This window comes from Ascaphus truei, chromosome 3 (genome assembly GCF_040206685.1).
Source record: "Ascaphus truei isolate aAscTru1 chromosome 3, aAscTru1.hap1, whole genome shotgun sequence".
Classification (NCBI taxonomy): domain Eukaryota; kingdom Metazoa; phylum Chordata; class Amphibia; order Anura; family Ascaphidae; genus Ascaphus; species Ascaphus truei.
The window spans coordinates 20,333,502-20,359,384 of NC_134485.1; the positions used below are offsets into that span (position 1 = coordinate 20,333,502).

Here is a 25,883-nt window from a genome sequence, read left to right on the forward strand (position 1 = left end):
GAGCACGCCGATCCGGATAGAGCATCAACACTGGAGTAAGTGACTATTTCATTATATACAATTTACAAGCCACCCCAGGTGAACAGCCGTATATATGCGGGATATACATGTTTGAGGGGTGCGCAGTTGGTTGCAAGACCACTCCGGTCAACCCTCTGTATACCGCCAGGCTGCTCCCACATTAGGGGTGAGTCAGGAGACTTTGCTTGAATCATTCTCTTAACTCCTGCGTGTCCGTCATCGTTTTGCAAAATTAACATATGGACAATATATTCCTGGACTGATCCTCTGCAGCACATGAAAAGTTGTGGGGGCTCATCCCTTTCAACATTGTTTCCACGCCACAACATATGGTCTGCAGTCCGCATGCGGCCCGCCTGGACTCACTGTGCAGGGGCTGGTGCAGCGATCTCCGTCTTCTACCCTGAAATATCTACTGTTTCCCCTGCAGGTCCTGAAAAAAATGGCTGTGCGGCATCAAATGACGCTAAGTGACGTTGTGATGTCACGCGACTAGGGCCACGCTCACTGCCGTGCGCGCGCGGCCCTAGCATACAATGGCTGACGAACCACAGCCAACTATAAGTGCCGCGCGCATGCACGGTGCAGCGCGCGCGCCCACTATATTACGGGCCTAAGAGTGCCCAGAAAACTCTGTTCCGCTACTTTTTTTTTTTTTCTATTTCTGTAGCTTCCATTTAAGAGCTTGAGAACCACCAAATTTTTAAAGGTTTTCACTCCCAAATTGTGATATTCCTGGCTTCAAGAAAAAGCTGTTTTTTGAATGAGGAGGGCCTAATCCATTTTTTTCTAATTTAAAAATAATATATTCTAGCTCTCCAATTGCATGGGAAAGGGAAATGGTTTTCATATTCAATAAAACCTAATTCTCATTTAGCTTATTTGTCAGTATATCCATACTGGTCCTGGATCAGAATAGATGTGTAACAGTTTCTTTCTATCTTTAAATAGACCAAAATGAGGATTTGTTATGCCTTAGCTGTAACTATATGTGTGTTGAATAGACGTATGAGGTCTCTATAGCTCATGTACACCTACATCTATGAATGCATCTAATGTTCCATAAAAGGTGTAACCTACAGTATAGCAAATCTAAATATCCTAGAAAATAGATGGGCTGACGTGGGAAATGTTACTCTTGCTTGAGAAAGTTCAGTGAAAATGTACTTCTTTTTCTCCTCGCCTGAAGACGCAGACAAAAACAAGAGTGAAAAATTGAGTCAATTCCTTTATTTTTTTAATTTTCTTAAAGAGCACAAATAGTGTGCCGTTTAATTAAAATGGCACAGATCCAGAAACTTAGGGAGAGACAATAGATTTCAAAATACAAAAGCCCTTGGCAAGCGCCACTATATTTGCAATATAAGGACTTTTGTTAATATTCACCATGCCTGGGTAAGTTTATGTCTTGTACTTGCTTTTAAACCCACCCACCCCCCACACACACAAATAACCTAATTTCCTAAAACATAATTGCATAAGTCTTCACACTTCATCTGTGCCTGTTCTGTAATGTACCGTATATTAACCCCTTCATTGATTGAATACTATACAAATGCATCTTGTCTATGTATATGTATATCTTTGTTTATATAGCGCCATCCAGGTACATAGCGCTTCACAGCAGTAATTCAGTGACATAATATTATTACACATTAGACTGTAAGCTCCTCGGAGCAGGGACTCCTCTTCCTTAATGTCTAAAGCACTTATTCCCATGATCTGTTATTTATATTATCTGTTATTTATTGGATTACCACATGTATTACTGCTGTGAAGCGCTATGTACATTAATGGCGCTATATAAATAAAGACATACAATACAATACAATACAATACATAATGGGAATAAGCGCTTCAGACGTGAAAGTAACAATAGGAAAAGGAGTCCCTGCCCTGAAAAGGTTACAATCTAAGTGGTAATTAGGGAGACCTTACAGAGACAGTTAATTTAATAGTCAACAATTAGTGGCCCATTGTAGAATGTAAATCATTTCAACTGTTTATATAGAACTATAGTCACAAGTACATAGTCGCCATGTCACAGTGAAACGTTCTCCCTACCATTTAATGCATATCCTGTTTTATTAACCAGTGGCCCTCATTGTCTAGTTGTTTATTGACTTGACATAAACTCCATTCCCTGTTTGAGCAGTGCAATATATTCGTCCTGTACTGGTGTAATAAAGAGAGCTGTGTTTCCTCTTGATTTGCTACTGAACGAAGCACTGCACATAGTGGAACAATAAACCAGCAATGTTTGTGTTTTTAGCCCTTTCAACCTTATAGTCTACTTTAGGAACAAAGAGATACAGTGACAATCCCAAGATCGCAAAGCCTCAAACTTGGTATCGACCAAATGCAGAGGTCGGTGTCTTAACCAAAATGCCGCTTCTTCTATCATGGCAAGGAGACAAAAAGATAGAGCAGTTTCTTCTATCCACAAAAAGGCACCTTCTTTATTAAGACAGATCAGCTGAAAATGTATTTTATCAGGAACTGTGACAAATACAGTACATGTATTCAAAACGTTGTTGATTACTGATAAGTGTCTGTAAAACCATACAGTATTAATATAACACTGTTACAGCCTCAAGTTAAATATATTTTAAGTTCCACTGACAAATATTTTTTCTAAGATCTTGTAACCCTGTTTCCCCCACCCAATCTCAGATAGGGTCTCCTAGGGAGTCTAATGCTCAGGCTACATGTCTCTGTGTGGGGCGTGCCTGCTGGCAACAGGGGGCCCTGAGTCTCCCACGATGACATGGGGGAGAACAGGACAGGCTTCTGGGGTTGTGCCTCCGTCTTCTCTACTGTTGCAGAAACTCCATGTTCTGAAGCACCCAGTAGTATGGGGTGAAGTACCTACAAGAGAGTTCTCCTTCCCCTCCTCCCGATACACTTCACTCTCAGGCAGGAGTTTGTATAAAAGTGCAAGCTCTTTATTCTCCCTCTTCCTCAGCAGACAGTTGCACAGCAGGCTGTCCTCCTTTAGGATGTCCCTGACACCACTCCAGGCCTAGGGCACCCAGAGTGGGTCTAGCTCTTCCCCTACCCCCTAAGGGTAGGAGGTATGGGGTGCGCACTCTCCCTCAAGCTAGCCAATTCTGGCAGCTCGGTCTATGCCACCCTTGTCCTTTCCACTCCAAGGACAGACTCTCAAAGACCATTAAATAGAAAGTGGCAATACCCTAAGTAGCTCCAACAGGCACCGTCCCTGTGTCTCTTGATTGGACACAGAATCTGGTGACCTTCCTTCACTGCCTCAGTGTACTGCCTGAAGTGGGGAAAACCCATGATGACTCCTGGCAAACCTGCCCTTACGCAGGGATTACTGCCAGGAGGAGGATAGAATAATAGCCCAAACCTACCAGGGCTACATCTAAAAAGAAAGAATCCATGATATACTGTAAATGCATACTGTACATATGCATACAGTACGAGTTGAGGCCGAAGTGTCTAGTGCTGAGCAGTTAAGTGGTAATGTTTTCACGTCTCGCTGGTTAGGCCTCAATTATATCAAAAACGGCAGAGCTGCAAAGCGATCCAGTGACATCAGGAGAGGGAGTGGCTCAGTGAGTAAAGACACTGACTGGCACTGAGCTTGAAGCAGAGTTATTCCCGGTGTTGGCTCCTTGTGACCTTGGCAAGTCACTTTATCTCCCTGTGCCTCAGGCACCAAAAACATAGATTGTAAACTCCACGGGGCAGGGACCTGTGCCTGCAAAATATCTCTGTAAAGCGCAGCGTACAACTAGCAGTGCTATACAAGAACATGCTATTATTATTATTATTATTATTACATCATCGTAGTCGTGCTAAAGTGCACATGCAGCAGAGATTTGTAGCGCTACTGCAGGGAGACTTGCACAGATCTTCACTTCCTGGTTTATTGAAGATGCACTGCGTTTGGCCGTGCAAATCACGTGATGCGGCCATAGTGGGAAAAAAAACAAAATCTCAAATCTCCTCGAGACAAACTCTCTGCAGTACGTAGCGCCGCTTATGTCGCGTTTTGTATGTGCACTCTTCATGGTTTTGTTTAATTTGTTTTTCATGCACGCGACGTCACTGGATCACTTTGCAGCTCTGCAGTTTTTGGTATAATTGAGGCCAAAGGGGGTGTGGGCTCACGGGGTTGCTGGCAAGGGGGCGCAGACTAAAAAGTTTGCGCACCCCTGTGCTAACAGATAATGGTGAAAAGTAGAGTTGCAGACCTTTCTGAGACATGTGAACAAGTGATATTTTTATTAAAAGTAGGGACAAAGTTAATAAGTGCAGTAAGATACTGTAACAAGGGACTTATCCCTGTTCACAAATGTGCCTCTAATCCAGCAGTGTGGTGGTTAACTGCTGGTAGGCAATTAACTAACACCACCTGCCTGATTGCTTAGAAAAGCCTGTCTTTTGAGACAGGAAGTGAGACTCCTTTGCTCACACCTGAGCTGAACTTTGGAGACATAGCAGAGATTCTTTAGTCCGCAACTGGGCTGAACCAAGGAAGGGCAGATGTCTTGAGCGACAAGCTGACCACAAGACAAAGAGGACAAGATTCTAACCTGGAGCCTGACATTTTCTGTGCACACAAGGGTGCTGATCCAGGAGAGCAGAGAAGCTTCCCCTACAGCAGCCCAGCTAACAGATAAGACTTTTTCATGTAAGACTATTATCTAGGTCTGTGTATTGATAAATGTCTCCATGATTTGGGGCTGGAAAAGAGCCTAGCTAACCAACCCAGTCAGAGAGGGCTGAGCTACATGTGTAGATAGTCTCCAAAGCAGAGATAGGTTTTCTTTGTTTGGCTCACTATTTCGCTTATGTTGTTTTTTTGCTATGTTTTAAGCGACAGGCACAATAAAGCCTTGTTATGATTTCACCTTACAACAGCCTCCATTGTGTACCTCTGCACATGTCCTCCTACATATGGTGTTAGAAGTGGGATTAATGAGGGATTATGAGATCACGAGACAGCGGAAGACCAGGATCAGGGCCCCTGTAGGACTACCACAATTGGGGGTTCTAGCAAATACAGTGGCAACAGCTGCAATAGCGCCTCCTGACGTCATGAAGAAAATTACACCTGATAGCCTAAAAATGGAGGACAAGATGCAGCATTCCTGTAATAAACCATACTCCACGGAAGAGTAACCCTTCCAGTCCAATAAACAGGGAACCCGAACCGAGTCACACCCACAAAACACCCCAAGAATGGTGGGGGTGCCTGAACTCGGCACGAACCGAAAAGACCGCTCCCTTTGATGACGAATATGATCAGCAGGAGAAAGAGCGGGAGCAGTGGATCACCGAATTTTTCCGTCAGCTGTTACAGTTGCAAGAAAAGCCGGGTGGATCCAGTGACACTGCTAAAACTTCAAATGAAGATGGAGACCCCAGTATCCCTGAAGCGACGGTGTCATCCAAATCAAAAAGGCGGAAAAAGAAAAGCGGTTCTTCAATTACCGTGGAAGGAACAGACACGTCCGCAGATCCTGTGGAGGAAAAGGGGGGCCGAGTTGCCCTGCAGCCTAGAGAAAATGGAGAATTCGTCCCGCGGTTAACCGAATATCCAGAGGGCCCAAGGCAGAAGTTGTGTACCCCAAAGAAGTGTCTGTCCGGTGCCAACAGTGAGGAACCCTCAACCAACCATCCCAGGGAAGTGGAGCCAGAACATGTGAGTGTCGATCCCTTCACCAGCCCTGAGCATGTCCTGAAAAATGCCAGGCGTGACTGTGATATACTCCGTGAACAATTGAAACAAAAGAAAGATGGTTACGCGGAGCTACTGAAAAATAACGTGAAGCTACAGGAACATGTGCTCGCAATGTACTCTGCAGCCAGGACAGAATTGGACGATCTCAAGACTGAGCTAGATTCTGCAAATGCTACTATTTCCGCCATGGATGAAAAGCAGAGCCAATCTAATAAAATGATGACTCAGCTGGAGCGGAAGTATGAGGAGGCACTAAAGCAGATGACAGTCTTTCGCGTAGAGCTGAATGCCTCACAACAGGAGGTCAACAATATCCAGACAGAGGTGGACGTATCTCAGAAAGAGTTTGAGACACTCCGCAGAGCACTGGATGCCTCACATCATGAGACCAACAGCTGCCGCACTGATCTGGAAGTTTCCAGAAAGGAACTACACAGTCTCACTGAGGAGCTGGACATATCTAAAGAAACTATTGTCAATCTTGATACAGATCTCAAAGTCTCTCAGAAGGAGCTTCAGACCCTCAACCTAAAGAAGGAAGTCTCACGCCAGGAGATTGTCATTCTCAAAGCAGATGTGCGTAAATGGAAGGAGGACTGCAAAGAGGCCCTGAAGAATACAGAGACTGAAAAAGGAGAAAATTCAAGATTAAAAAGAGAAAACTTAAAACTGAAAGAAGAAAATTTTCAGTTGACAGAAGAAGTCAAGGAAAAGTTTGAAGCAGAGCACCGACTGCAGAACCAACTGCAAGGTCCGCGTACACACCTCCAGTATGCTGAGGAGAAGCAGCAAACGCTGCAGGAAGAAAAGCTGCAGGCTGCTAAAGAGGTACAAGCGCTGCAGGAACATCTGAATACCCAGTACATCCCCACAGAGCAGTATGAGGAGCTAAAGGCCACGCTGCATGTCTTCAGAGCATCATTGGAGGCGGAGCTTCGATACCAGGTGACTCTGTATGAGAGGGAGCGTGAGAAGGCTCAGAAACTGGAGCAAGAGCTGGAGAGACAGAGAGACTGTTCCATTCCCTTGAGTCAGTACACCAAGGAGAAAACAGACGCAGCGGCAACCTTAACGACAAAAATTACAGAGCTCCAGAATATGAAGGAGACACTGATACAGAGAAAGCAAAGTGCGCAGATAAATTCCCTGAGAAGAGACTTGCAAGACGCACTCAAACAGGTTGAGACTCTGCAGACCAGTAACTTACAGATTCCTCCAATACGGAAAAAGGTATTGGCTCTGCCCAGGCACCGGTATCCCACAGTAACTAATGCCCGTGAGGACAAGGGTACAGTGAGAGTTGGGGACTCCACGCACCTTCAAAACAAGATTACGAAGTTTGAGCCACCTAAGAAAGCACTAGCCAAACCTACAGCTGCCCAACAGGCAACAAACAGAGGTAGGAGTGCAGAATCAAAGCCTGAAGAATCCTTAGCTGAGGAAGCTGAAAAGATAGGACGTTCTCTGGAAAGGGAGGTGGAGGTGCAACTCAGTCCCAAAGAAGCTGAACTGGCGACTCCGTTGTGTGGGGGAGGTGCAGAAAGACTGCTTCAGGAGCGGAAAACTCGAAGGGCTAGTCCTAACTGCTCTACAACTGTTGCCATACAGTTTGTCTACAAAAAGAGGAGTGCCCGACGCAACGGAAATCTCATGACCGCGCACTCGGTAAAAAGACTTTACTTGGAAAAAGTCCTCCTCGAGCGACTGAGGAGTGCTGATCTCAAGCACCTTCGGGAGGAGACAAAAATAAACTGGAGAAAGGGCTCCAATCCCAGCGGGACAGAGGGTTCTCTTCCTCCATACACTCTCATTCAAGTCACAGAAAGATCTCGAATGAGAGTGGAAGGATGGGCTTTGGCCGTGGTAAGCCCGAGCTTCCCACAAACAGGGGAGGTATGTAACAGGGGACTTATCCCTTTTCACAAATGTGCCTCTAATCCAGCAGTGTGGTGGTTAACTGCTGGTAGGCAATTAACTAACACCACCTGTCTGATTGCTTAGAAAAGCCTGTCTTTAGAGACAGGAAGTGAGACTCCTTTGCTCACACCTGAGCTGAACTTTGGAGACAGAGCAGAGATTCCTTAGTCCACAACTGGGCTGAACCAAGGAAGGGCAGATGTCTTGAGCGACAAGCTGACCACAAGACAAAGAGGGCAAGATTCTAACCTGGAGCCTGACATTTTCTGTGCACACAAGGGTGCGGATCCAGGAGAACAGAGAAGCTTCCTTTACAGCAGCCCAGCTAACAGATAAGACTTTTTCATATAAGACTATTATCTAGGTCTGTGTATTGATAAATGTCTGCATGATTTGGGGCTGGAAAAGAGCCTAGCTAACCAACCCAGTCAGAGAGGGCTGAGCTACATGTGTAGATAGTCTCCAAAGCAGAGATAGGTTTTCTTTGTTTGGCTCACTATTTCGCTTATGTTGTTTTTTTGCTGTGTTTTAAGCGACAGGCACAATAAAGCCTTGTTATGATTTCACCTTACAACAGCCTCCATTGTGTACCTCTGCACATGTCCTCCTACAGATACCAAGCAAGAAATTGGTTTATCTAAGGTTTGCAATGTTTTGGCTGCAAATACCGTATAGTGACATGATTGTGGCAATAAGTAAACTGAAATCTTAATGACTCACAAAAGTTGAACTTGTTTTCAAGCTGAATTTGCTAAAAAAAAAAAAAGGTTAATAAAACCACCAAGCATAAGACTTTATACAAAATATAACACCAACAGTGAGTAACTTCTGCTCACCGTAGCCAGACGGAACAAGTAAAAAACCCCGTAACGCGAACCAATGACAGTAACAATTTTAATCTTTAAAATGTAGGTAGGGGGCTGATGGCTTTTGTTTACAGACATCAAACAACCATAATTATTTTGAAATTAGTTTTCTATTCTTTGGTTATGAATGTAGCTGCAATCTACATGTATCTTAAGACATGTCACTGACAATCAGAGAGAATTGTCCAACAGAAGCTCCAACATGCAAAATATCATTAAGAATTGAATTTAGACATAGACGCCACACTTTTTTTCCCACAAAACTGAAAGAATTTACCAATAAAATTCAGTTTTCAAAAGTACTCTGTATATGAACATGAAATCAAAACAGAAGAAGTTAGCCAGCTCATAACTTTCAATATAGTAAATCAATAATTCTAAATAAAGCTGATACAATGTAAAGGATTGTGATATAGATAAATAGTGTAACTGAAAGATACATATAGACATGGATTGTTTACTGGCTTGACCGATGTATCTGTATTAGGTGTTATGTATTATGTACTGTAGGTTATAGATGAACCGTTAGCTTATTTGTGTTTGGCAGATGAATTACTGAATATACAGCAAAGTTGTCTTCTTCTCTGGATTGGAGTAGTGGTTCAATATATCAGACCTTTTTATGTGTAACAATCTCCTGGTAAAGGCAGTAGGGCATGTAATCTGTTACTGGTGCTGTAGCTGTAGAAAGTGAATGTGGATATACTGTACAGTCCTTAACTGTGCTAGCGGTGCTAGAAGTGGGGTTGTGCAGGGCTGAAGTAAGAAATTAACCAGGAAGCCAGGGACTATTTAATAACCGTCTTTATTTATGAAAGTCTAAACATAATTTTCTCTTGACAGGAAGAGTCCGGGCTCCCAGCTGGCAGGCGCATAAACTAATGGTGTTAGGGTAGCTTTTCAAGAGTGTCAACCAGTGGCAAGACCTTTCTTAAAGTTTCCTCTTATTACCGATCCCCAGAGCTGCCCATCCACCCAGTGCACATCAGAAGAAAGACATCAGTCTCTTAAGCTAGACTGGTCTTCAGGGGACACTACTGGCTCTATCTTGTATTTCCAATGCTAACTCCTCATTCAATAGAAGGGAACCGGCTATATATAACCTTTTTTAAGATCCTCCCATTAAACTCTTATTTGACAGGGAAGCACTTGTAGTTGGGGACAATTACCCCTTTTATTCCAGTTAAGCTGGAAACAAAAAGAGGTATCATTCATTTAAAAAAAAGAAATCCCACTGCTAAATGCTAAGGCTTTAAATTGTATGTGTATATGTATATATATATATATATATATATATATATATATATATATATATATATAATCAAAAAATAAATAGATGATACCGTTCTGTGGCTAACGAAATGCTTTTATTTGTGCGAGCTTTCGAGATACACTGATCTCTTCTTCCGGCGATGTTACAATGAATGAAGCAAGCAAAAGGTATACTTAAAAACAGTGTCTCTTGGAATGTTATCTGTGCTAGTCCTTCCCCCGGTGTGGATGTGTTTTATGGCTAGAGGTGTCAAAAGGTTCCTGAAAGCAAGTGATGTAAGAGTGTGTGTGTGTGTGTGTATCTGTGTGAATATAAATGAATGGAGAGCCCACAGTATATACAGTGCTTTACAAAAAGGTGTGTGTGGAGTGGGAGTGGATATAAATGGTGTGGGTTGGTGTGGAAATGTGAGAGATTGTAGCACAACTAAAAGTGTGTGTGGATACTATGTGGTCCCTATTGGTGTATAGGGATGGAAAAACAAGGAGTATTAGTATGTGTAAGAGACAGCTGTGTGTGCATACATATAGCACAGTATGTACAGACATGGCCTTTAGCGCTCATGGGAAGAGAGTCCACTTGTGTCAGTAATGATGATATAAATCACTGTGTATGGTATTATTGATTTTCCTGCGAGGAACCACTCCCCCTCTGGTGGGAGCCATTGCAGGTGGAGGCGCTGCATCGTTGTAAGTGAGTACCCCTAGTATAATTGCCCCAGGTTCCCCGTGGCGGAAGCTCAGCCCTCCTGTGAGCCAACAGGTATAGCACCCACACCGAGTAACACTATATGTTCCCTGCACCCCTACACTGTATCTGCGATTGGGGGGGGGGGGAAACCCGTTACAATTACAAACTCACATTTCTACAATCTTATACATTAATCTTCCAAATATTCATAAAAAAGATAAATAATGTATACTAGCTTCTCTACCAAATGTTTCTCTTTGATACCTGTATTTTTAAACATTGACTTTCTCTCGAAGTACTGAGTACCAGGTATAGAACTGTATGAGTATATGGTGATCTAATACAGGTGCATATTCTTATTTAAATCCATAGTATCACAGTATGCTGTTATTTTGTACTGTAGTGTAATAATCTGCACTGAAGGCGTATTAAAGGAATTGGGAATTAAATCCATACCCTTGTGTTAACATACTTTGAATCTGTTCTCCATTACAGGGAATTTTCCTTCTTAAGGAGCCAAACATCGTCCTTCCCACTAATCCAAATTATAATTCTGGGTAAAGGGCAAAGGAGTTTATTATAAAACCTTTTTCATTATATAAACTTGCATGAACTTTTTAAACATGTTAATGTCAACATTAAAGCAGAAACCAAGACAAATCAATCAAAGCTGACATCAAACCTTATAACACTGGGAACTGAAAGGAGATTGTGTAACACAGTGTTCACTGCACGGTCACTTATTCCAGCAATTAAGATTCTTATCAAGCAAACGCCCGCACAATAATAAGTTAAATGATAAACAGATGTGTCGACAGGTACAATACCTGTACACGTGTTTGAAATTAACACAGGAATTTAAAGCACTCTTATAAATAAATACCTAATTCATTTAGTATTCAATTTCTATCAGCGATAACAGCAGTCATTATTACACTCCAAAAAGAAAACCTGCAACATACAAGCACATCTGCATCATCAAGTGGCATGACAGACCAGAGTCTTCTCTGGGGAGACGCTGAGGTTTTCTCTCTGGGATTCCTCTGTGCAGCTATTGCAGACTATCTGGCTCGGCACGATTAACACTGCTTCAATCCTCCAGGGCCGCAAAATGTGTTGCTTTCGGGGGCCACAGACCAATTGCACACAGGCCTCAGATTTCAGCCTGTTGGTCCGTGGTCACAGAGGCAGTAAGTCTTAATACTGTACAGGCATACCCCGCATTAACGTACGCAATGGGACCGGAGCATGTATGTAAAGCGAAAATGTATTTAAAGTGAAGCACTACCTTTTTTCCACTTATTGATGCATGTACTGTACTGCAATCGTCACATACGTGCATAACTGATGTAAATAACGCATTTGTAACAGGCTCTATAGTCTCCCCGCTTGCACACAGCTTCGGTACAGGTAGGGAGCCGGTATTGCTGTGCAGGACGTGCTGACAGGCGCAAGCGCGAGCTGCTGTTTGCCTATTGGGCGATATGTACTTACTCGCGAGTGTACTTAAAGTGAGGGTCCTTAAACCGGGGTATGCCTGTACATGTGCAGAGTAGCACAGGGTAAAGAAAAACATTTGTAATATCAGTAGGTAGCATAAAGAAGGCCTCTTAAATTGTAGCCGTATCTTTGCTCGTTTCTGCACAGTAATGGATCCAATAACGTCTGTAGGTCGGGATACAATATAATCTGCAAAGAAGCGCAATTAACCTTCGGCACATGTAGATTAATATTCTGATTACAGCGCCTCACACGGAATATGGGGGTTGCAGCTTAATAGCCAGATTTACAGGAATTGTTTTTTTATGGCACAATAAATTAGTTCTGTTAGAAGAACACCTTGGAGAAATATAGCTTACAATGCAGACCAAACAGGTACCCAAAACACCCAAGTAGCTAGCATTTCTCTAAATAGTAGTGCTCCAGCTCTACAAACATTTGCAGGAAATATGTCAAATAGAATACCACTTGTGTTCACATTCACATGTCTCAGGCAGGTCTGCAGCCAGGGAGTCTGCGTCATAACGTGCAAATGGGCATAACATATTCAAATATGTATTTTTGTCTTTCACTGATATTAGTTTAAATTGGTCATAAATTGAACTGCACCTCTTACAGTCACAAAATATAAGTGATACAGATGTAGTAAGTAGAGATGGGTGATTTATTTGGCTAATTTGGATCTGCAGCGGATCAGCCGGTTCCTTTGGTCCACGGATTTCAGTGGGTCAGTCTCAAAAAGGACGATTCACGTTTTCCGGATTTTTATTATTATTACCAATACTCTGCGGATTTCGCAAACCCGTGGGCGGATTTGTAGAATCCAGTCCACGGATTCAGCAATCTGTTGGCGGATTCTTAAGAACCCGCCACGGATTGTTGAATCCGCAGATTGGATTCTACAAATCCATCCACGGGCTGTATCCAATGGCGGTTATTTCTGAATCTGCACAGATTAAAATCGACCAAATCCGTTCGCAGATTTTACACCGCGAAACGGATTTTGGGGGGAAAATGTGAAAAACAATCCAGAAAACGGATTTAGGCGGATTCACCCACCTCTAGTAGCAAGGGTAACTGTCACTTACATTGGGGTAAGCTGTGGTCACTCGACTTTGGGAACCCTAGCGACCAAGGATTATCGCTGTGGGGGGGTCCAATCCAGAAGTATAAACCCCATGAAGAGCGACCACACAAATATGGTCTCTGGGATATGTGGATTTTTTTTGGCTGTGTCCCAAGAGAGTCTCTGTCTCTCTCTTTCTGTCTCTCTCTCTCTGTGTATATATGTATATATAATTATAATACACACTGTGTAATTTTAGTATTTGTCTTGGCAAAGTAATATTGTGATAAATGAGGATGTTCTGTGTCTTGTGTATTTTGATATTTTGTAGAAAGACACCTCGCTCAAAACCAAATATTTTAATTTTAATTACATCCTACCGGGGAAGAGGAATTGTAAATGTTACAGTACTCGGGGATACTCAGAGAAAGAATCCCCTTTGTGGTGCACAGCAAGAATAAGTTGAAAAATTTAATTATTTAAAATAGCTTTATTTAATATGAACGTTTAAAAGAAAGGCATTTTGACGACATTGTTAAAAATGTAAAAATAAATGCCACCTACAGTGTAGTGTTTCCTTTTGTAATTTTAGGTGTATATTAAATGGCTTAGCCCTGTTATAGTCGCCGGGCCAGCACAGCCCTGTTGTGGACACAGGACACTAACCAGAGTGTCAACACTGTGTGGATGGAGATAATTAGTTACTATGTATATAGATAACTATATTATAATGGACATCCACATAGTCATTAAATTAAAAATAACCCAGGAAAGTAAGAGACAATTTTGGCAGAATACAGCTCAACCCCCTTATAACGCTGTGCTTGGGGTCCAAAGAATCACATCGCAATGTAAGCGGGTCGCGTTAGAAATAATGTACAATTGTATTCATTGTACAATAAAGTATTTAAGATACCAATAATCGTGTTGTAAAGTATTCATAAATACGAAAATTGGAAGCCACGCTTGCAAAGCGTTATAAGCGGATTCACGTTGTAACGGATCGCGTTATAACAGGGTTGAGCTGTTCTAACTACCCCTTCTGTGAACAAATATGTAGCAACAGTTATGTCAAATCGTCTATGCCCTAGTGTTAGGTGTCTCTAGTCTGTTGTTGTGATCTAATGATAGGATCAATTAGCTATTCATGTTCACAGTGCCTGAGTTAGAGGTTTGTATTATCGCATAAATACTCAGTAATAGAGAGGTCACTCATTGTCAATAGTGTGTTGTGTGCACCTTATGCTTCATGACGCTACCTATCGCAACTTACTTCGAGCGGTGATGGTGTTAACCAGTCATGTGTGCAGTATGTTACAGCAAGGACAGGATTTGTTTGCTGCTGCAAGGTAAGCGTGGCTGGTATAGCACTATTGTGCACTCTGCTACTAGTATAGCTGTATCTGTAGTGCTGTTATGTTAACACCGGAATAACCCTGAGTTTAGATGCCAAACACTTCTCTAAAGAGTACCACGTTTAAGGTACATCAAATGATTAAAAAAACGTATTAAATCGAATTCTACGTGGATAAGCAACTGTTGTGCACTCACTCACTTGGTTAGTTAGTGAAGTCCACAGCTGAAGACCGGGTCTATATCGGTTAGCAGTAGGACCTCTAGCCCCGCTCCAGAAGTTTTTACTGAAGCTTCCGGTATGATTACCCGACGAACGTTTCATCGTTTGAAATCACGACTTTTTCCGAGTTGGGCGTTTCAAGCAGATCACATTTAAATGTGCAGACAAGGAATGGGAGCGCAAAGCTAAAACTTCTCTGTTCTCTGATATCACCAAAAATCTAATGTCCTACATACAGTGTTACTAACAGCTAATTGTACAAACCTAAGAGAACCATGGCTTTCAGGTTTAAGTGTTTAAGACCATCTGTGTGTGTTTTCAGCTATTCGTACTGTGCCATTTTATGTAAACAATCGTTTGGGAACAGACCTTTTTTTCCCCTCATCTATTTTTGTGGCTAATTAGGTTTAAACACATGAATTATTGAAAGTTGCTCTTCTGCAGGAGAAGAGAGAGTTGAAAGGTTTACTTTCTTCAGTAATAAGATGTCCACTGTGCTGAAAAGAGGTAATTAGAGCTTCAGGGCAATGAACATATCACAAACTTAATAAAACTGGGCCTGAAAAACAAGATCGCTCAGCATCATTGTGCTTTTAACAAGTTGATAACGGGGACAAATTAATCAAATTTTATTCAGGAGCAAGAGAACAAACTTTTAGTGATGTCCCTTGAACTTCATTTTCAGCATCTGCTGATCCTCTGTATTTATTTTAAGAACAAAAAAGTAATAATAAAAAAATAGTAATAATAATGATATTACAATGCAAATCCAAGTAGCATTAAAAGCCGGTTATATATTAAAAAGTTACAGCAGAAACCATTGCAGACTACATCTAAACATCAACATTATTGTAGGTTTGAGTTCCTGTGAAATGCAATCTTGAAAACTAGAATATTTGATGAACTGTATAGTGCTTCCTACAGTATATTGTGGATATGGTAACTGCAGGGGGGAAATGGTATATGATCCATAGTTAAAATATTATACATTTGGAGGGGAATCTAGTCTACCTTGTAATTTATTAGGAGTTCTAAATCAACAACATTATGACAAGCCAGCAGTACTGAGGTAAATACAGCACGCATACTAAACAAATGAATTACTTTGAGGACAGTACATGTGGTCCTCGTTTATCCACTGGAATCCGTCCCGCAAACTGTCGTCGGATAACGGACAGTCGGATTGAGGGTCCATGTTAATCCGCGGCGGTGAGCGTCGAACAAGCAGTTGCGATGTCGGATAATGCGTCTAGTGGACTGCATTATACGGCGTTGGGTAAGGCGTGCAACGGAAAGCAGACCGTCGGATACTGAGGACCACCTGCACTTTTCTCCAAATGGAACTCAGTGCTTCACAATTACAATTACAATTACAATATAGCACATACTGTTACAATATAGCATACAATTGTACAGACACAGTCTTTGCCCTGGTGAGTTTACAATCTGTATTTGGTGCCTGACAGAGAGAAAATTACTTGCCCAAGGTCACAAGGAGCTGACAGTGGGATTTGAACAGGGCTCCTTTGCTTCAAAGTCAGTGCTAATGTTTTCAGAGCTAGTGCCTTTAGTAATTGAGCCACTCCTTCAGAATATATATGTTTACACTGTCAAAAGAACCTTCTGAGTCTCCATTAAAACTTTGGAAATAAAGGCTCAGATACATCAGGCAGTGCTAAGGAAAACTGGAGATGTTATCTAGAATGCTAGTTGACCAAAAATGTACACACTTTTGGAGATAACACTTCCAGTTTACCTTAGCATTGCTTGATGTATATGGGCCAAAGAGTTTGGGGTCTCTGACCCTTAGACCTTTCTCCTTGGCGTTCATCACTAATACTTGAGTCTTTTTTCAAGAACAACTTCATATTGTATTGGATATTTGCATAGTATTTGGTGATGAAACCAAGGAGGAAGTGTGAGGGCTATTCTAGCACTGATATAATTGAGTTTATTACTGTGCGATTGGTTACATCATAAGATCAGTTAAATGTGTATAAAATGAGCCGTCTTTTTATACTTCACACGCATGGTTTGTTAGGTACACACGAATATAGCTGCTAACAGTTGCATGCATTGAAATCTACATTTTAAAAGCACCATCCATGTACTGTTCTATACATAATGTTTCATAGCAGTAATTGGCTCAACCAAATAATATGAGCGGTGATTTATACTGAAAAAAAGTGCTTCAAAAATAAAAGTAAACCTTAGGAACATGAATCTCCTGTCCTGAAGCACTTGGAATCTGTCATTTCATGCCCAAAACTATTGGGTTCTCATGTACCTGTATCTACTGGTAAATATGTTAGAAAAAAAACTAATTTCATATTTAACTGTGTTTTGTGTGTTTTATCTAATGGTTTGTGTGTTCACCTATTCCAGGGGTGGCCAACTCCAGTCCTCAAGGGCCACCAGCAGATCAGGTTTTCAGGATATCCCTGTTTAAACACAGGTGGCACAGTCGACGACTGATCCACAGATTGAGCCACCTGTGCTGAAGCAGGGGTATCCTGAAAACCTGACCTCATGGTGGCCCTTGAGGACTGGAGTTGGTCACCCATGACATTCTTTGCTTGCCATATTACTGAAACAGAGCGGCGTGTGTGAACGGACCTTTGTTACAATTAAGTGTCTGTGAATTCCTAGACAATTGCTCCTAGGTAGGAAAGATTTTCTGAATGTCTATGTAACATTCTAGGACTCGGTACAACTCCATGCTTTCAAGTCAAGGGTACTGTTCTACTGACGGCCTTCAGTTTATCAGATTCAGCCCACATCTTCTGACCATCACATGTATCAAATATGAGAGCAATAAGTCATGGAGTACACTATCTCATTCCAGAATAGTGTTGTCTATTAAAGAGGTTGAATTTTAGCCCTCTAAAAACAAGAAAACTGTGTTTTGTTTTTTGTTTTTTAGTAATATCACCATAATACATTAATTATTGTCGGGCAGTGATTCAAATGTAAAAAAAATTAAATACTACTAGAATTACTTAAAGTCAATAGTTGTAATAGCTGTACCAGTCCCGGGGAGGGTATATATTTTATACAGTTGATCACGTTTTGTCCAAATCAACAATCTATTTGAATGAATTTAAAGTCAATACCTCTAGAAGTTTTATTTGTCCTAGGGAAACTCGTTTCTTTGCAGTAGCATCTTAAGAAGAGATCTTTGTGGTGAGGCAAAAAAAATCTTCAGCAGCAGAAGGATTTATTGAACCAATGTTTCTATTCCACTGTACATTGCATCAGCAGCCGAGTATTCCATCCTGATGAAGGTATATCGCTGCTGAAGAGTTTATTTGTCTACTGCAATGTTACATTCTAAATGGCTCTTTATACCAGTTCAGGCTTGGCCAGCTTCAGAAGCACCAAGACAAGACGCATAACAATGCAACCATTGTACAGGTATTCCTTTTCCATCTATTTTTTTTTTCTCAGCCCCATGCAATATTTATTCTGAGGAATCTACAATCTAAAGGTCTGAGATGACGGTGCGCAAAGGCCTACAATAGCCAATATATATCATAGTGTATGTTAGTTTGCTTGTTCCATAGAGGAATTTTGTGAAAATTACAGAAGCTTCAACAATAGAACCAACCTGTATTCCAAACGCTGAACTAGAGATCATAAAGAACACACAGACACATCGCTCACCATATCCACCACCTCAACCAGAAATCGTCCATTTTAGCGAGTATAACTCTCCAGTCTATCATCCTTTTTAATCATTTGTAAGTGTAGTATTGTAGATTGTTGGGGCTTTTAGTAGACAAACATGACACCAATTCATTGTCATAATAGGTATAGAATATTATTGATTACATCTTTATTCAAGTATTCTATTGTGTCCACTTTTCAAATTCAGTTGCTTTTTTTTCCCATTGGGATATAATGGGGGGGCGGGGGGGAATAAAATCTTTCTGGACAGACTGAAGAGAAAGACATTATAATTAAAAAATAAGGTAAAACCCATGTTCATAATGCATTAGATGAGACTAATGACTGCACAGGATTCACAAAATAAAACTATTCCTGCCCTTGCATGTCTAAATGTAAGCAAGAATAATTGTCTAACTTACATTATTGGTCCGTTAATGCTTTAATTTTCAGATGATTTGATGTGCTTTTACTTTGTCATATATGAAGATAACAAAGGCTTATGTTCTTCCCAATTCTCTCCTCTAGGTGACCTGATGAACTTGCCACCGTATCTTAGAATGGACTTTTTATTAAATCGAGGTGCTTCAGGAGCTAGCAGAGACCCGGGCGTAGGGCAGGCTTGCTTGGAACCTCAGAAAAGCCGTACCCTGAAGCGACCCACAGTTTTGGAGCCCATACCCATGGAAAATCCATCAGCAAGAGAAGTCCAGTCATGGCAGCCCAGTGCTGTGGTGGCGGCACCATTACCTCAGCGGGAGGGCACAGAGCTAGGACAGGCAGCTAAAATGAGCAGTTCCCAAGAATCGCTGCTGGACTCCCGGGGTCACTTGAAAGGAAACAATCCCTACACAAAATCTTATACCCTGGTATAACGAAAAGGCTGTAAATACTAACAAATAAAACAAAATGCAAATCAAAGCTACCTTTTTCTACAGAATTCCAATATTTATAATTTCAAGAAAAAAAGGATTGCCAAAACCTTTTTAAAAGAGGAATTTACAGACTGTGCAAAGACTCGCCACCTTTTCTTTTGTCCAAGTATGTAATATTCATTTTCCTGGATATCAAAACTTTTTTGAAGGGTTGTTTTTTTTTTCTTTTTCCTGGCCTTTACCGGCTCCCACATTTCTACCGATTTTTCTACACGATGGTGCATGAAGACATTCTACTTGAAAAGTTCTAACACGGCCCAGTTAAGGAATAAAATACAAATGGAATCCATGTCACTCCAGCCGTGGATAAAAATGACAATGATGTGGAGAAAAGTCTTTAGTTACGTTTGCACTCTTTTATTTTTAATAAATCGATACGTTTTAATAAGTCAGGTTTTTTTTTTGTTACATAGTTTGAGTGCTATCAGAGGAGATATACTTGTTTTTTTTTTTTTTTTATTTAGTGAAGTTATTGACACACTTTGCATTTTGTCTATGAGAAATAAAGGGTCTTCTGCCTTTTGCTGTGACGCCTGCTTTGATTCGCTGGCTCAAGTACATTTTTTGGTTTTAAAGTAGCTAGAATATGCACTGAATGAGGCTTTAAAATGTGGTTTCTTGTTCAAACCCAACTTGTTGGTACTGTATTATAAAAATTGATGAAAAAGCAATTGAAGGAAAAGCTTTTTTTAGTGATCAGGTTAAAATCCCAGCACTGTTTTATATGTGGTAAGGTATGTAACAGGATGAAGGGCTATCTTTGAAATATTAAGGGCTCTATTCAACGGAAAATTCCCTTAGCATAGCGATATTCCTATATAGCTGTGCGTGGTGTTTGCGAACTCTGTTTCTTTGACATTCAACGGAAATTCAACACCCGTGAACACAGATGCATGGTCGGCTGTTAGAAACAAGGGCTTTACATTTTCACAAATATACAGGTGCGTCGACGAGTATTCTAAAACTTGCCTTGGAAAATCTGGGGCTATCACCAACAAGACCCAGGTACATGCTGGGTACAGGGAAATAGTAGATGTAGATAGAGCACAGCCGAGGACCTCATGCTTCCGGTATCCAGACTCAAACTCACCATATTCACATGCTGGGTACATGCTGCAAAATTTCAGTGACATTTCTGCAGAGACTAATGGCCCATCAGATTAACACAGCAGGGGTCACTGGCAGTCCCATTCAGTTTGAATGGGAATGCCAGGGACCCCCGCTGTTAATCCAATGGGCCATTAGTCTGTCTGCAGAAATGTCACTGAAATGTTGCAGCATGTACCCAGCATGTACCTGGGTCTTGTTGGTGATTGCCCCAGATTTGTTTTAGAATACTCGTCGGCACTACATTATTTGTGAGTATAAGAGCTATGAAACAGAAGTGCACACGTCTACACCATGAGAGGTGTAGAACCTTTTTACAAAATAGGGGAAAAAAGGCTCAACACTCGCAAACATGGCTGTGTAACGAAGCACAAAAGGTTATGGATGCATTCTCTGTCAGTCGGTTTGGATTCAGGTCTGGTCAACGATAGTGGCCTCTTCCCATTGCTGCTTCCCAGTGCTGTGCCGATAACAGCTCTGTCAGCTGTTGGCGTGAGTCGGCCGTGATAATGTCACTACCCGGCATTTCACAGGCGGGCTGTACCTCACCTAGTCCAATGTGCTTCAAGGGGGCTATCCTCACTTTATCAGGGATTGACTGGCACAACACCGGTGACTAATATAGCAAACTGGGAGGGGGGCGGGATCTGGATCCCATGAAACGACAACGGTTGCATCTTTTTACTGCGGTGCTTGAATACACAGCCATGCTTGTGAGTGCATTTCAACTGGTTTTAACTATTTTGTATTGCAGGGTTTTCCACCATGAGATGTTATGTGAGCTGTTTAATAGATCATACTTGTATACTTCACAAGAAGTCTCGGAGGAACTACTTGAAGGAACTGCACCAATATCCTCCCCTAGACTATTTTAATGCCATATTAATGGATTGCTTTTTCACTTGTTATGCATTACCTTGTTAATTGTTTTAAGGAATATTTAATATATATATATTAATATCTGGATTTAGTATACTACCCTTTAGCATATTTCTAATTGATCATTTGGTTTGTGCTCTCCTTTTGTGAGTGTAGACGCATCCGCCAAAAATGGATTTGCTGATTCTTAGAATTCACTCATGGTATAAACCCATTGCAAGGAGTTAGACATTCACTCATGGGAGTAAAAAAAGTAATGATAATAGTGCAATCAACAGAAAATCTCAATCTTGTGCAATATGCCCTCATTTTGCTCCATAATCATTAAATTACATGTATGCAGAGACTGTCCCACTGAGAAACTCCTTCAAATATCTTTAGTACAACTTGTTTCTCTCGAGCTTATTCTACAGTAAATTGCACCAAATAGAATTTTGGAATGGGCAAATTCCAACTTGTAAAATATACGTTTATGACCCAAACTGGTTACGTGCAGCATACATGGAATCTGTGATGTACAGTAAGTAATATCCGAAATATAATATATGAGAAATAATATATCTGTAGTAGAAAATGTGAAATATAAAGGGCAGCAAATCTGTTTAGCACCTTCTCTAGCTATAATCCTTTGCAATATTCTATTGTAGCATACAGTACACGTTTAATAATGTATCACATTTAATTAAAGCCCAGTAAATTAAGTTCAAAATATTGACTTCTCCCACGAGTGATTTAAAGAAATCTCCAGAGTTGATGTAAAAAGCATTGTTTGTTCTTTTATATACTGTACATGTACTGCATATTTTTATTTAACCCTTTTGTTGCAAGTTCTTTGCAATACTTTAGCTCACAATATGCACATATATTATACACAAATGGTATTTTTGCAGTGCAAACAGATGTATTTTCTTACAAACATTATATATTTTACACACAGTGCATACAGTATGCTGTACATTACATATTTGGGTCAATATCGTGCATTTTAGTAAATGTAGTCTAAAGTTTATTTATCCAGCGATTACCTTCCTTAGCACTACTATTAAATAGGTGTCAAATATAAAGACTTGACATGGCAAAAATGAGCTCAATATGCAACTTAATGGTCATCATTAGTATATATGTAGTCCATGCAAACTCTTGTATTCCTATGTGACGAGACACATTTTAGCATTAGCATCCAACAGATAGATACAATAGTTAATGCCAAAATGTTTGCTCTCTTTAGTAAATTTAGCGCAGTGTAAAACATTCTGTTTAGCCTCCAAGAAAAAACACTTACCCATGAAGTAGTCTGCCCTATTTTATTTAAATGCAGCAAACATAAACTGTAACACTCAAATACATACTATCTATAATGAGTGTTGCATAGAGTGGTAATAATCCCCTCAGAGGATGGCATTAACTAGCCAGTAATACCCTTGCTGGATGAGCTGAAGGCCAGAGGAGCAGCAAAATAGCTTTCACAATATTTATATTGTGTACAGTATGCATACAAATAAAATAGTGTGAATATTACTTTTATTTAGCCTGTGTATAATCAAGGACAAAGCACTCATATTAGCCCTTTACCACATGCATCCATTAATTTGTGCCTATCTGTAAAACATACCATGTGATGACGTAGCACACCGTATACTGTGAGAGTCCGTGGCAGAGGTAATCTAAACCCAATTCTCAATAATAAAACTTCAAGCTTTATTTCAAAGTTTAAAAACCATGCAACTGAATCCAAAAAGGGAAAAAGGGTGCAGCCCGACGCGTTTCACGTTTGGACCCCGCTTCATCAGAACCTCTGAAGTGCTACTGGATGTCCAGGGTGAAACGCGTTAAGTTGCACCCTTTTTCACTTTTTGGATTCATTTACATGGCTTTTAAACTTTGAAACAAAGCTTGAAGATTGTATTGAGAATTTTGTTTAGATTACCTCTGTGGCGACACTGCACTATACATGGAGCACTCCAATCCACGAACAGTGGGAAAACCAAGACGCCAGCTCCATTAACCGTATGGTGAAGCAGAGTTCTTCATTCAACTGAGATTTGAGGAGCGGAATCCAATCCATTACAGCTCTGGGGACCCCGTGCTTCCAGAGATACTTACCTCCGAATTAGGTGCCGGTAGCAGCTCTCCTCGGCTACCAGGGTTCACAATATGTCCTCTGTGTAAAGCACTGATGATGTCACGGCTCATGTGACGCAGCAGCTTTAAATTTTAAAGCCGAGCTTGCTCAGCCGAAGCGGCTGCTGCCACCTACTTTAGAGGTAAGTATCTCCAAGGCAGGGTGTCCCCGGAGCTGAAATTCATTAGAATTTCAGCTCTGAAGACCCCCTGCTTCAATGCTATATAAAAAATAAATGTGCCGTCTTGGATTGGTCTTTACCTACTCGTAGTTGAATACCAATCTCCTCCATAGTACCCTATCGGCAAGCCATTTTAAACGTGCATCTCTGTATTAATTATCAAGCTATTTTACCTCTGTTCACTTGATACATAACTTTCTCAACTAAGTTTCAAATACTTTCTTTGTATAAACACACTGGGCCATATTTACTAAGCAGTGCTACACCCTATTGCCTATTTTCTTGATGGCACTGTAAGTAAGTTCTATGGTCTGCTTGGGCGCCGAGCAGATTTTACCCAAATACTAACATTTCACATCAATAAACAGATCTAAAGGAGCATGAGACGCTTTGTGTTTTTAAGAACGTTTGAATTTCTGTTGAATATACTCACAAGCTATTTGGTTTTTCTTACAATAATCCCTTCATATGACTAATGTTAAAAATGTTGATAGGTTCTTGTAGTTTAAGATAGAATTGATGATCCTCAGATTAAAGTTCCTTGATTTCCAACAATATGAAATATTTAAACATGAAATTGGTCTACTTATGAAGAGTCCTAATTCATTAAATGTATAATTGACCAACAACATGGCACTGAGACTGAAGCTTGGAAACCCATCAAGATCTACAGCTTGTAAACATTAGAGAACTTCTACAGTATGCCCTTTGAATTAATACATTATTCATTGTTTTATTATGTTAGTTGGTTTTTCAACTGTTTTTGCAGTTTTGGTGTAAAAAAAGATGTACCTATTATTATGGCCTTTACTATTTGTTTTGTGGATGCAACTTTGAAAGCACTGAGTAGCACCTGAGATCAATACCACTCCAATGAAGAGGACTAACCTCTTCCAGGAAATCCAGGAAGTGACCACAACATACAGTATTGAATAAGGGCCTTTGACTCTCATACTCTGATTTTTAAATTGACTTAAATACAGATACTGTATAACATTTGGAGGGTTAGGCATCAATGCAAAGAGATGCATGATTTGGTACAATATACTATTATGTGCTCTTTGTTGTTTCAAATGGAAGAAATATGTTAATGAAGTTTATTGCAGCTTGCACAGATTAACAGAAGAAGTTTAACCAACTCAAACGTGAAGAAAAGCACAAAATGGTGCAACACGGACACAGAATTGAATGCATTCCATTATACTGTATTACTGTATATTGTGCCAGGTAATTTCTCCTTCTGACATATGGTCTATAGAAGCCCACTCACACACTGGGGGTAGCATAACGCAGGGGGGCTCAACTCCAGTCCTCAGGACTCCCTGACAGGTCAGGTTGTAAGGATATCCCTGCTTCAGCACAGGTGACTTAGTCGGAGGGGGAGGGTGGGTTCTTGAGGACTGGAGTTGAGCACGTCATAAAGTCAGGAACTTTACGGGTATGAAATTCTGTTCCTCTATGTGAGTTTGGGCCTTCTCGTCAGGACGAGTTCTCCAGTGTCTTTGATTGCATGTCTATGGATTTGATGCCGTTTGAAACAACTGCCTTTGACACCGCAAGTAGCAGCTTCAATTTTGTTACGGTGTTGTTAATCTCTCCCATTACACGCCCCAATTTACTACAAACTAGTGCACACAAGTAACCTTGATACATGTACCTTAAGAGGCCCATGGCAAAGACACCTAGTTTTTCTCCAAGATAGTCTTGATACATAGACCTTTTGATGTCTAGTCAAGTTACCTCGATAAGCAGAGGTGTCAGTGTTTCCAAATGTTTGTCCTAAAGTTGCAGAAAGATCAGGGGTTTGCTACAGTTCTATAAAGGGAAAAATGACATCTACATTTAGTTACTAAAAGGGAGTGGTTTTTAATATGAAAATGAATGTTTTAAAAAAACAAGTAATTTTTAGACTGGAAAACATTGATAACTTCTATTGACATACTGCATAAGTTTGTGCAAAAGTACACACGTGAACACTTGAATATTTAAAACTAGCATTTCTGTCCATGCTTCAACACAAACTGAAGTCCTATAAAAAAAATGAGGAGACACAAACTGCATTACAACGTTGTGTTCCATTACATGGTACAGTCTGAAATGCAATATAAATGTTAACGACTGAACTTATGATTCTGAAAGGTTTTTTAAGGCTATCATAGGCTTTTCTTCGGGTCACTCGGCTTGTCTTGGAACACACAGTTCTCCCTTAACAATTGGGTTGTCTGTGTTGTTCTTGCAGCATCTTGGATTTGAGACCTATACATGTGACCTGTCAGAATTATCACAGGTACTCGTATAAGGCAAAGCTCATACATGACGGATAAATAAATTTATCTTGCATAGAAAAAAAACAAAAAAACATGACGCTTTC

At 40.7% G+C, this 25,883-nt stretch overlaps 1 protein-coding gene across 4 annotated transcripts in view; it reads left to right on the forward strand.

The window, feature by feature from the left end:
• DSCAM (DS cell adhesion molecule) overlaps positions 1-19,742 on the forward strand; it is a 587,331-nt gene extending 567,589 nt beyond the window's left edge. For all 4 annotated transcript variants that reach the window (XM_075593710.1, XM_075593712.1, XM_075593711.1 and 1 more), the window contains one exon: positions 18,817-19,742. In XM_075593710.1, coding sequence (XP_075449825.1) covers positions 18,817-19,163 — 347 coding nt within the window. In that variant the 3' untranslated portion in view covers positions 19,164-19,742. The remainder of the gene's footprint in view (positions 1-18,816) is intronic.
• The last annotated feature ends 6,141 nt before the right edge of the window (positions 19,743-25,883 follow it).